The 12,148-nt window shown below is 55.4% G+C and overlaps 1 protein-coding gene across 1 annotated transcript in view; it reads left to right on the forward strand.

The window, feature by feature from the left end:
- The window catches only part of FMNL2 (formin like 2), a 261,397-nt gene that overhangs the window by 246,931 nt on the left and 2,318 nt on the right, over positions 1-12,148 (forward strand). The window contains 6 exon segments of the mRNA XM_038565210.1: positions 141-270; positions 2,446-2,609; positions 3,606-3,707; positions 5,891-5,989; positions 6,771-6,894; positions 10,615-10,661. Coding sequence (XP_038421138.1) covers positions 141-270; positions 2,446-2,609; positions 3,606-3,707; positions 5,891-5,989; positions 6,771-6,894; positions 10,615-10,661 — 666 coding nt within the window.

Genomic DNA, 12,148 nt, shown 5'->3' on the forward strand with positions numbered 1-12,148 from the left:
TGTCCAGCTTGGCCCTCCCATGGGGGTGTTTTCTGCCCACTTTAGGGGGCTGTGCTCAGTTACTCTGAGTGGGAGGACATCGTCTGGGTGGCACACTTTCCATCCTCTTTCTCTCTAACCTACATTCCTTTTGTTTTCAGCTCTTAGATACAAAGTCAACAGACCGAAAGCAGACACTGTTGCACTATATTTCAAATGTTGTGAAAGAGAAATATCACCAAGTGTCCCTGTTTTATAATGAGCTTCACTATGTGGAGAAAGCTGCTGCAGGTACTTGACTTCAGCTTTTCGTGTCACTCCTGAGTAGCACATGCCTTTCATCATGGGTCCTGGGGGAACCGTCCCCCGCTTAACCCCCCTTCGGAATGCCTTTGGAGAGGCAATGGGAAAAAGTCCGGAGCTCTTGGCTGGAGTGCGTGGGCCCTGGTGGTCTCAGCTCCAGGGATGTGAGGGAGGCCTCTCTGGGTCCTGTCTAAGGGGTCAGGGCTCCGGACCTGGGGCAGCTGCCCTCTTCCATTCGTTGTCCCTAGTCTGTTGCTGTCATTAGAGTACGAGCATGAGCACCTGAACATCAGCCTCCAAGAAACACTTCAGTTGGATTGGAGTCTGTGCCGTGCTCAGTTGTCAGTACTTTCCCCTGGGGTTGAGCCATAGCAGTTCTGAATTTTCTCATTTAACTCACCGAGTGATTCTGACATAGGTATGTAGCGGTATCCCTGTGTTACGGGTGAGAAAACGGACACATTTAGAGGTTAAATAGCTTGCCCACAGTCACATGGGTAGAACATGATAGAAATAGGATCATCCGGTGTACGGTCGAATGTCCTGTGTCCTCTCCAGAGACTGTTAGGCTAGAAAAAGGCACCAGATGCACTTTGACCACGGAGCTGGTTACATGCTGTGATTCTCACATTAGGATCTTGAACCCCGAGCAGTGGAGGTATTTCTTAAAAATTCACGCTCCTGGGGCCTACTTCAGACTTAGCAAATCGAATCTTCGTGGGCAAGACTTTCTCTGACTTCCTCAAAGTAAACGGCTGTTCCTTTTATGCTCTTATTACGGGGGACTCCACACTGCTCTCTCATACAAGATTTATCAGGTTTTCTTATGACAGTTTGCATGGCCATTTCAAGGGATTTAGGAATATAAGCGAGTCTTATCTATCCGTATGTTTCCCTTAGCCCCTAGCAAATTGCTGGGGGCATAAGTAATGAGCGAGTGGGCAAGTGAGATGATGCGCCGCTAACCGGGGACAGCTGCTCCCAAGGCCCCAGTGGAGACCGAGCGGCAGGTGCGGCTGATGTCTGCGAAGGGCCGGGCGGTGCCTGCTGTGACCCACTCGCTCAGGGGGCAGGGGGCAGGGGTTTTCCTCCGTCCAGGTTTCACGTGGCCCAAATTAGGGATTCTTTGGTGTCATGATTCTAATTTTTAAGAAGTTTAACAAATTTTTGTGGCGGCCATTTGGCATGGCCCAAGTTAGATTCCCCAAAAGTGTCCCTTGAAAGGAAGCCCGTTGGGGAAGCCGACGAGGCTGCGGTCCTGGCGCTGAGCTGTGTCCTGTGTTCTCTGGGGCCCGGGGAGCGGCCACGGATTCCTTATACTTTCGCCCCTTGGTCCAGTCGCTGCTCCGCTGCCCCGGGAGCCTTTCCCGGCCCCTGCTGTGCCCTCGCGCTGTCCTCAGCATTGAGGAGTCGAGTTGAGTGGGACGGTGAGTCCCGCAGGGAACCCAGGGGCCTTGTTGTGCAAGTCACCCAGGTGCAGAGCTGGACCAGGGGCCGGGGGACCCCAACTTCCTGCGGCAGGAATGTGCCTGCCCCGTGAGGCGGCCACCGCTGCCCACGGAAGGGCCGGAAGGGCCGGCGCTGGGAGACCCTCCTGAGGCAGGGGCGGCCTCCACAGATCCCAGCTGTCCCCGTTGCTCAGTAGCAGCACTGGACGTCCACGTTTACATGCTGCCCCCTGCTGGAGAGCCCCAAGTGCAGACGAGGTGGAAGTGCAGGAGATCTGGGCCGCCCCCTGCCCCCCCTCCCCAGCCCCCCAGATCAGGAACCTCCACGCCTACAGGCCAACCAAAGGGTCATCAGCCCTGTGAGGGGGATGGGATAGTTGGGTATAATCCCCGGACTGGGGGTGGCCCTGGTGGTTCTCTGAACTCCATTTCAGCCACCTCCCGGCTGCGCGACCTAGAGCAGGCCACGGAAAGAGGCTGCTGTTGGCGAATGTGGCCAACGGTGCAGAGGAGTTCCGTGCTTCGGTAGAATGTTAGTGCCGTGCAGGAGACGAGCGCTGGCAAGTTATTCACACCGTCAGCTCTTCGCTCTGATGGCTGGAAGCTAGATCTCAGGCCCTTGGAAGGGACCCTGGGAATCCACCGAGAACCGGGCTTCCGGGCCGGACTCACTGTGGTTTTGACCTCCCGGGGGGCGTGGCTGTCTCTTCTTCAGTCTCCCTCGAGAATGTTCTGCTGGACGTCAAGGAGCTCCAGAGGGGCATGGACTTAACCAAGAGGGAGTACACCATGCATGACCACAACACGCTGCTGAAGGAGTTCATCCTGAACAATGAGGGGAAGCTGAAGAAGCTGCAGGATGACGCCAAGATTGCACAGGTAAGCGTCTGTGCCCCGGCCGCTCACCAGGAGGTGACTGGTGCCCGCCCTGGCTCTGCGGGAAGATCGTCCTGTTTGCTGAGGGTAGACTTCCTACGTCACTCATGACTCCTGTGGGCGAGATCCTTCTGAATACTGTGCCCAGAAGTGCCCGTGTTCTGTTCAGGGTCCTCTTCTGATTTAGCCTTCAGCCTCTTCTCCGGAGGCCCTCCCTCCCTCCCCTCCCCTCCCCTCCCCTCCCCTCCCCTCCCCTCCCCTCCCCTCCCCTCCCCCTTCCGCTCCTCAGCCCCCTGTGTGGGTCCCGTGTCCATTTCAGCCAACATATGTCCTTCTCGTGCTTAGCAAAGCACTGTCCTTCCCAGTGTATTGGGTTTCTGTAGGCCTTGACCTTGAGATCCTACACTACCCGGGAGTTAGGTGGACACACTCGGAGAACAGCCGGAATGGACTGGAATGGACTGCATGCCGTCCTAGAGGGATGCGGGCTGCGGGAGTGCGGAGCTTGCAGAGTGCTGGAGCGGCTCCTGGATGAGGCTGTCTTGTGCCAGGAAAGAGTTGAGGCAGACACATGAGTGTCCCTAAAGCGGGGATGCTGTAAGGACATTGAAGCAGTGAGCCGAGGTGGTTTTAAGGCGTTCTTGCACGGTTAGGAAGGTCTTGCAAAGGGGTAATTCCTCACGTGTGTGTGCACGTGTGAGACGGTGTGTGACTGTGTGTGGAAGTGCAGGTGGTCCCAGAGAGGAATCCTGTGCGACGTCATTGCCGCCTTCTGCTCGCCTTTGCCTAGGCATTCAGAAGGAATCCGAGGGCCCAGAGGGTCGTGGGGGAGTGAGGGGGCCGGAGGAGAGCTGGGCCCCCCCCCCCCCCCCCCCCCCCCCGCCTGATCCCCCCACCCCGCTGGGTCCCCCCTGCTGCTTGCCGCTGCTCCTCCCCCAGGTGTAAAGTTCAAATGCTGGACCTTATGAAACTTTCAAAGAGGAGTTTGCTTCTTTACAGGATGCTTTTGATGACGTGGTGAAGTATTTTGGAGAAAACCCCAAGACGACGCCACCCTCTGTCTTCTTTCCCGTCTTCGTCCGGTTTGTGAAAGCCTATAAGGTAAATAGGGTCCTTTAAAGGCTTCCTTGCCTGGCTCTTCGAGCAGGTGTCCTCCCAGAGCCTGGCCTGAGTGTCTGCTGTTGTGCCGAGGTGTCCCCAGGTCCCCAGGCAGGTCTGGGGGGGGGGGCAGTGACAGTCGCAGGGTCCTTGGCCTGTGATGCTTCTTGTCCTCACCAGCCAGGCCTGGGGCTCAGCCTGAAGGCAAAAGCTCTGGGCCGCCCTTTGGGGCAAGCGAAGAGCCTCCAGGATCATCACGTGCTCGTCACTGTTCTCTCCCGTGGGCAGGCGGAGGAGTTGGGAACTGCTTGGAGGGAGCAGGATGAGGCAGGGCGGCCTCCGTGTGTCCTTCCCGGGCCTGGCATCCCGCAGAGCCGCGCTTCCCAGTGCAGCCTGAGAGTTGGCGCCAGGGAAGGGTGGCTGCCGCTGCGTCCTCCTCTGCTCCTGCCACGGCCCCTCCTTTAAATGGGACATTTGCCACAGTCCGGGGCTGTGCACCCGAGGCATCTGAGCAGGCCTGACGGGAGGGGCAGGGAGGCAGAAGCAGGCGCTCAGGGCGGACACCTCCCTGGCTGAGCCACCCAGGCGCCGGGGTGGTCTACATTCTTGAGAAACACCCTTTTGGGTGGAGTGGGTCTTTTCTCTAGAACCATCCTTTGGCCTTTTCCTGAAATGCAGGTTACACTGCGTAACTGCCGGCATGGCCGTGGAGGGGTGATAACTACAGCCGTGTGCAGACGGGGGGGTGGGATGGACCCGAACCCAGGGCAGAGGCCATGTGCCGGGGGCCCTGAGAAGGCCCTCGGCCACAAGCTGCCGCTCACTGCTTCTCCGGATTCCCTGCTGCTGATGCCACGTAGCGCGCTGCAGGGTGGACTCGGGTTCTTGTCATGTGCTAGGACCACGTCCTTCACATAAAAGATCGGGAGTCTAAGGCCTATCGGGAAAATATATGCTATTTTTAAGGTCGTATAATACGAGCTGGCAAGTGGGTCTCTGAGCAAGGGGAATGTGTAAAGCCGAGGAGAAAGGGAAGGTTCCTCGGTGGTCCATGTGGGGTGCCGTGTGCCCCTTCCGCGCTCCCGGGCCGGGTGTGGCCCCGCGGCGGCTCCATGGGGTGCTGGCCAGGTGGTGGGGGTGTCCAGCGTCCTACTGGGCCTCGATGCTCCGTGCGTGACTCCCAGCCCGACCTTGACCTCGGGACTTTCTGGGCAGACCTCGGGGTTTTAGGATCTCCTCTCTCCTCTCCCCAAGTTTGAACCAGACTTAAGGTGACAGTGAAAGGGTTCAAAATGTGGACTCCATTCCCGACGATGGTGCACAGAGGGGTGGTGGTGTGTCGTCGGCGAGCTTCTACCTCAGGCCTCCCTTGCTTGACGGACGGACCGCTTCACGGCCAGACCCGTAGAAGTGTCTTCAGGGAGGCTGCCTTCAAGACGGGGTGCCCTGGAGGGCTGAGCTGGGGCGACCTGCTGTGGCTTCTTGTCCCAGACTCATCACACTAGTCAGTCTGTTGCCCGTGGGAGGAGCGAGCTGAGGGGGGAGCCCGGAGAGGCTCACCTGGGTGAGACCCCGAACCAAACGAGAGGCAAGTGAACGGAGGTTTCCCCCAACAGTGGGCGAAAGGAGAGAAATCTGAGCTCCTGCTTGCAGAGACAGGTACAGGCACGGGCAGCTTCTAGAAGCAGGACCGGCTCGCGTGAGAATCCTAGAGCAGGGCTGCCAGGGGGTCGCTCCCCCACACCGGCGGTGGACTGAGGCCGGGCGGCAGCGTGACGGGGCGGGGACAGGACAGGACTTCTGGAAAGGCCGGGGCGGTTGGGTCCTCAGGCGGTGGATGCAGAGCAACAGTGAGCCCGGGGCCGCGTCCACGCAGGCGTCGTGCAGGCCCTGTCTGCCCCCCGCGCACTCGGACCCGGTCACCACCGCTAAGAACGACTTTAAGAAACCCCGGCCACCACCTGCGGGGCGACCCCATGGTCACGATGTGGTGTTCGCGGGGCGAGGCTACTCCGTCGCAGCGGGGGGTGCTGACCCTGCGACCCCAGGGAGCTCGGCCGCATAGTCCGTGGTAGTGGGGGCTGCGCCCGCGCCTTCCCCTGTGGGAAGAAGGAAGAAGAAAAAAAGAAAAGAAACCACCTGGTCGCTGTCACTCCCGCTGACGCAGTCTTCTGGTTCTTTCCCAGCAAGCAGAGGAGGAGAACGAGCTGCGGAAGAAGCAGGAACAAGCGCTCATGGAGAAGCTTCTGGAGCAGGAAGCTCTGCTGGAGCAGCAGGACCCGAAGGTCAGAGCCGTGGCTCCCGGGGCTGCGTGTCCCCTGGGCGCCCAGGGGAGGCTAGTGCTCCGTGTCCGGCTGCCGTCGGGGCCCGAGGCCGCGGGCTTGTAGTCGCTACTTGGCGCGGCAAACCGGGGAGGGGGGGGCTCACCCCGTCTGGGGGTGTCCCCGGGTGCAGAGGCCTCGGGAACTCGGGGCTGGCAGCTGTGGCGGGGCCGCACCAGGTCTCCCAGCCACAGGCCGCTCAGTGTCAGGGGCCAGCGGGGTTGCAGGGGGCTGGGGTGGGCAGTGGGTGCAGGTGACCGCGGGGGGCGGGGGAGGCAGTGGGTGCAGGTGACCGCGGGGGCCGGGGGGGCAGCGGGCCCAGGCGACCGCGAGGCAGGCCGGCATCTTCATCCCTGTCCTGTGGCTGACGCCACGAGGCTGACGGCTGTTTCTAGCTGCTTCTGCGGTGCGGAGCCACCCTCCCCCCTCCTCCTCCTCCCTCCTCCTCCTCCTCCTCCTCCTCCCTCCTCCTCCTCCTCCCTCCTCCTCCTCCTCCTCCTCCCCCCTCCTCCTCCCTCCTCCCTCCTCCTCCTCCTCCTCCCTCCTCCTCCCTCCTCCCTCCTCCTCCTCTCTCCTCCTCCTGCTGCCCAGCAGCTTTCTGGGCTGTTCTCTGGGCACAGTTGGGCGGTGGCACCTGTTTCGGGCCGAGGCTGCCTGCTCGCGGCAGAGCACTGGGACCCACTGGGGGCGCCTCAGGCCTCCGGTGCCTGCTGGCCCCTAATCTCTGCCGGTCCTCTCTCCCCAGTCTCCCTCCCACAAGTCGAAGAGGCAGCAGCAAGAATTAATCGCAGAATTAAGGCGGCGACAAGTGAAAGATAACAGACACGTGTACGAAGGGAAAGACGGTGCCATCGAAGATATCATCACAGGTAAAAGCTCTTTCCTCCCGTGGCCCCTACAGACCCCGCTGACCCCCCTGCGGCCGACTGCTTGCACCCTTGCTGCTGCGCGGTCCAGGGCTCGCAGCCCTTCGGTGACTTTGCTCGGATCCGGGACCGTGCGGCCAGGGGCTCTGCTGGTGCTGGAGGTGTGTCTCGGGAGCCCGGGGACTGCCATCGGAAAACCCAGCGCTCCCCGAAGACCTCCTCCCCTCATCCCCGGAGCCCCGCAGGTTGCACCAGGCTCCTCTTCCCCGTGCTTCTCCACGGTCTCGGATCCGCTTCCCTGCTCCATTTCCTACCTTGTGGCCACTCCCACCCGCCCGCCCAAGTAGTGGATCCCGTGGCCAAGACCCCCGCGGGGCCATGCACTCACCACGGTCGGTGCAGGCTTTTCCTGCATGTTCTTTAAAAGCCTTATTATTCGTTCAAAGTAACCGAAGACAGTAGGAAGTGAGGAGCTAGTGCCCCTCCGTAGGCCGGGGGCCGTCCGCTGTGAGCCACCGGCGCCTGACCCGGCTTGGCTCTCGACTAATTAAGTCGTAGCCTAACACTCGCTGCTTGACTCGGTCCTCCGGAGGGTCTGCGTTCGTTCCCGTTCGCTCTGGGGCACGAATTTGAGCCACTGTCCTGTGGCAGCGGCTGCGAGTGACTTTCAGGTCTGTTGCATGTGAATCGTGCTGATTAGCTTCCAAGACCCTTAGCGCTCCTTTATGGTAGAGAATTTTAAAACTATGCAACGGAGAAGTACAGGCAGCAGCAGAGCAGCAACACCCATCAGCTGTTGAAAGTTTTCAGCTCGTGCTGTCTTGTTACCTGCCTGCCTCTCTGTTCCCCGTCCCCCAACCTCGGAGGATTATTTTGAAGCAGATCTGAGACCTGCAGTTTCATCTGGTTGTATCTCTGTAGGTGTCTTCAAAAGATAAGGACTATTTAATAAAGCAAAGAAAACAGCCAGAGTATCACCAGCACACATCTCCAAAACTAACGACTTGTTGACATCGGACGTGCATTAGACGCTCCCTCAGCTGTCCTCATTTTTTAAAAGAATATAACTAAGAATTTTGACTTCTCATTTTTGGTTAATAGGATCCTAGATGACCAAAACCACCATTTTTTATTTTCTTTAATTTTTTGTTTCACCCACTCAGACCCAGGGAAAGAAATAAAATAGGTAAATGAGTCACTAGCAGGAAGTCAATAGAGCGTTTCTGGCCCAGAGGAGAGGTCCCCATTGGCGGTGGCTAGGTCAAGGCACTGCAGGGAGTGTGCGTGGGCGTACGGCGCACACACAGCCGGTGCGTGCGTGCCTGTTTGCTATGCAGGGGCTTGCACTTGGCCCCAGGGAAAGCCCCATTGCTTAGCACCTCTCCTTGTTTCCCCTGCACTGAGGGAGAAGCTCTGCTCCGAGCGAGACTGGGAACCATTCTTTTTGGGCTAAGCACCTGTTAGCCTCAGTGCTCCGATAACTTGTTTTTTTTAAAGATTTTGTTTATTTACTCATGAGATACACAGAGACATACAGAGAGATACAGACACCCAGGCAGAGGGAGAAGCAGGCTCCATGTGGGGAGCCCGACGCGGGACTCGATCCGGGACCCCGGGGTCACGCCCTGGGCTGAAGGCGGACGCTCAACCCCTGAACACCGCCCCCCCCCCGCAGGGGTCCCAGTGCTCCAATAATATTAACCTGTAGGGAGAGAAGCCTCTAGGCTCACAGAGTAAGGTTTCCTTTCCCATCGGTCTGTTCTCCGTTGTAAAACGAGGGAGCTGTACACTTCCTATTTGCCCGACCCAATCGCTAAGCTACCATTGGAGATGAATGAATACCTGCTTACAGATACTATTGTTTTTACTCTCTTTAAAACGTTTTCCATTTTCCACCCACCAAGCCCCAGATTGAGTGACTCTTTTAGACTTTATGAACTCACTTGGGTATATACTGCCTCTCCCCTTCCCCAGGTATGATTAACAAAGCACTAACCGTGTACTAACGTGATAGATCTTGGCTTTTTACTCTCTTCTGTTTGTCTTATTTGGCTGTCATTTTCGATGCAGTGCTGAAGACTGTGCCCTTTACTGCTCGCACCGCCAAGCGTGGCTCTCGATTTTTCTGCGAACCTGTTCTCACTGAGGAATACCATTACTAAACTATTACTCTTTCTCACCTGATGCTCTTAAAAGGTTGCTACAGATTTTTTTTGACCTCTTATGTCCCCTGTATGTGTGTTAGGGCCACCCTGGATGCGAGCATGGAATTGCCATCTCCACCCCGTCATACTTTGTGTCGCCCTCACACTGCATGGTTTTGCATGTCAGTCATTACTGCCTTCTCACGGCCACTTTCAGTTGTCAGTCCACATGGCTGTTGTGGTCTGTGTGCGAGTTAGTGGACTTGCTTGTAGAAATTTTCAGGAAAATAATACAGAGCATTAGTCTGAGACCGTATTAGGATCAGCTAGGTTGTTAGAAGACTTTTGGGCTAATGCCTTTGAACACAAAATGACAGTCGTTAGTGACAATAACTACTATACCCAACATGTATTGAGCACTTGCTGTGTTTTAATAGGTTTACCGATACTAAGGCAGCCTCCTCTCTGCACTCGATGAACGTGCTCTGAGTTACAATGAGCCGTATACAAGCGCTCAGCAATGCAGAGGGCCCAAAAGTTGAAAAATGCTTTGCAGAAGGAGCTGTGAACTACACGGTTGGGCCTCTCTTAACTGTCTGCTACCGTCTATAGGCATCATCCACGGTATGACGGAGCTCACAGGACAAGCAGGGAGCCCTTTGGACATAGGCGTCTACGTTGATAGAGGGAATCCGTAGCTTTATACTCAGCCTCTTTTCCTTCTGAGTTCAGTGGTCAGCAGTTCCACGCTGGAGCAAGGCTGTGAGGCAGAAAGTGAAAACCAAGGCTTTTGGAGCTCGCCAGAGGCTTCTCTCATTCTCACTTCTTGGCTGTGACTCTGTTCCAGGTCAAATCCAGGGTATTTCTCTTGCGATGAGATCATATCTGGACCTGCCGCTTCGGCCAGGATGGTGGCAACCGGAAATACTAATAGCAAATACCTCTTACATATAAGGGGAAATGCCGCTGTTCTTAGACTTTAAAAAGTCCCAAAATTTTCAAGCAGTGACTGCCTTTCCTTGGTTCCTGACGGCTAGAAAAGAAACAGACTTCTCTGTAGTGCCCGGTTGATTAAAAAGGGACAAGGGAAGCACATACGCTCGTTGGAAATAGCCATCGTTCAGCGCCCCCGCTGAGACTGGCATGGAACAGAGGTCACGTGTGTCTGTGGCATTAACTCCCGTGAATGGCCCTTGTCATGTATGTTCTGTCTCTGAGGACATCAGAGAACATGGGGTGCTGTCGCTTGCCCTGCAGCGTGCTCTCCCACCAGCGCTTACTAACAAGGCTAGACACTGTCGCCTCCTCGGCTCATGTGCCTGTCAGCCTTGCTGCTGGACTGTCTGTCGTTCTGGAGCCAAACTTCAAAGCAGCTTGGATTTGGGTGGTCAGAGAGATGGGTGGGAAGACGCTCGAGGTTTCCCTTGTTTATCTAACTCCTCGTACATTAATGGCCTCCCACTCTCTTCCTCGGTTGGCTAACATGCCGGGTATGTTGAGCACTAAGTTGAATTGCTTTCCATTTTCATCCCATTTTTACTTAACCATCATTTTGTGTTTTTGTTTTTTTTCTGTTTAGCCTTAAAGAAGAATAATATCACTAAATTTCCAAATGTTCACTCGAGGGTAAGGATTTCTTCTAGCACACCGGTGGTGGAGGATACACAGAGCTGGCAAGCATCACTTTTTACTTAGCTTCCTCCTCTCTCTGTATGCAGATCAGTGGTTTCAGTGTGTGGCCGAGGGTGATCCTGGGGAGAGTCCGACAAGGGAGAGGTCTCTGTAGCCTCACGTTCCACGATGTGGGTCAGAGACTCTCCGTTGGACCCTGGCCGGCTTCCACGTTACCCAGTGTGATGGCTTGGGCGAGGGGATTCGCGGATGATCGTACTTGCTTCGGGTGCCGGGCTGTCCTTCCCCTACCCTTCTCTTGGCCTTCGGGTTAATCAGTTAAGCCGTTTTGATCTGAAGAAGCTGAGAGCAAGTCCTGGCCGGGGAACCTTATCTGTGGCCTTTGAAGACAGATTTGGATCTTTAGAGCCAATTGTTCACAAGAGTCAGGACTCAGGTCACTGCGGATCCTCAGCCAGAGCGGAATTCTGACCTCCCCTTACCGCTCTGCGCAGGGAAGCAGAAGCTTGAGAGCATTGGGGCATGTAAATCATTCTTCCCTTGAACTTAGGAGGAGTAGGGCAGGGAGACTAACTCCAGCGAGTCAGGAGTTGGTGGGGACAGGTCTCCGCACTCACTCAGCTCATTTGTTTTTGCCACGGGAAAAATTGGGCCCAGTATTGCCAGACCCTTCAGTTTTCCAAGGGAAATCAGAAACCCTGCTTTTTATAGTATCTATTTCAAGACCAGGAAACTGTATTTAAAAGCGTAAGTTGGGGGCTAAACATTCTGTAGGCCAGATATGGCCCCTTGGCTCCAGTTTTTAAGCTCCTGAATAGGTAAAAATAATAAATTCAGTCTGGTTTAATTCTGTTGTTTGTTTCCCCTTCTGACGATCCCCATCAAAAGCAGCTTACCTGCTGGTGAGCCTGCCTACCTGAAGTGTTCATTAAGAAAGCATGATTCCCCATTAAGATTGCTTAGGTAAAATAAAATACCTTTGTCCATCCCACTTTATTCTGCTAGGACAGTGTCTACTTGAACCGATAATGCAGTGGTTCATTCATTCAACAGAGCATTTTTTTATATATATTAGGCATTTTTAAACATTCTGTGCATTTGCAACACAAATTGGAGAATTGCTGGAAAGCCCATACAACTTCTCCCCTCCAGTGAAAAACTGGAGATACTGTGTGCTGAGAGACCATGTACAGAATGGAGTATTCTCTTGATTTGGTGATTACTTTCATTCAGAGGTTGACTGAGCACTGGGTTTCGCAAACTACAGAACAGACCTCAGCTAATACTAATTGAACACCTCTGCCTGCAAAGTAAGCTTGATTAAAATTCCAGGTAAGACAGGATAGAGCAGTTGGTTTATTAATTTTGCAGTTGAAAGTTTAGTGCAGTTATTGATGTTTAGATCTCTCGGGGAGGGGGGAGTCAAAAAAGACAAAACTAGACAAGCCGCAGCTTTTTATAATTGAAACATTTCAAAATAA

This window comes from Canis lupus, chromosome 19 (genome assembly GCF_011100685.1).
Source record: "Canis lupus familiaris isolate Mischka breed German Shepherd chromosome 19, alternate assembly UU_Cfam_GSD_1.0, whole genome shotgun sequence".
NCBI classification, from domain to species: Eukaryota; Metazoa; Chordata; class Mammalia; order Carnivora; family Canidae; genus Canis; species Canis lupus.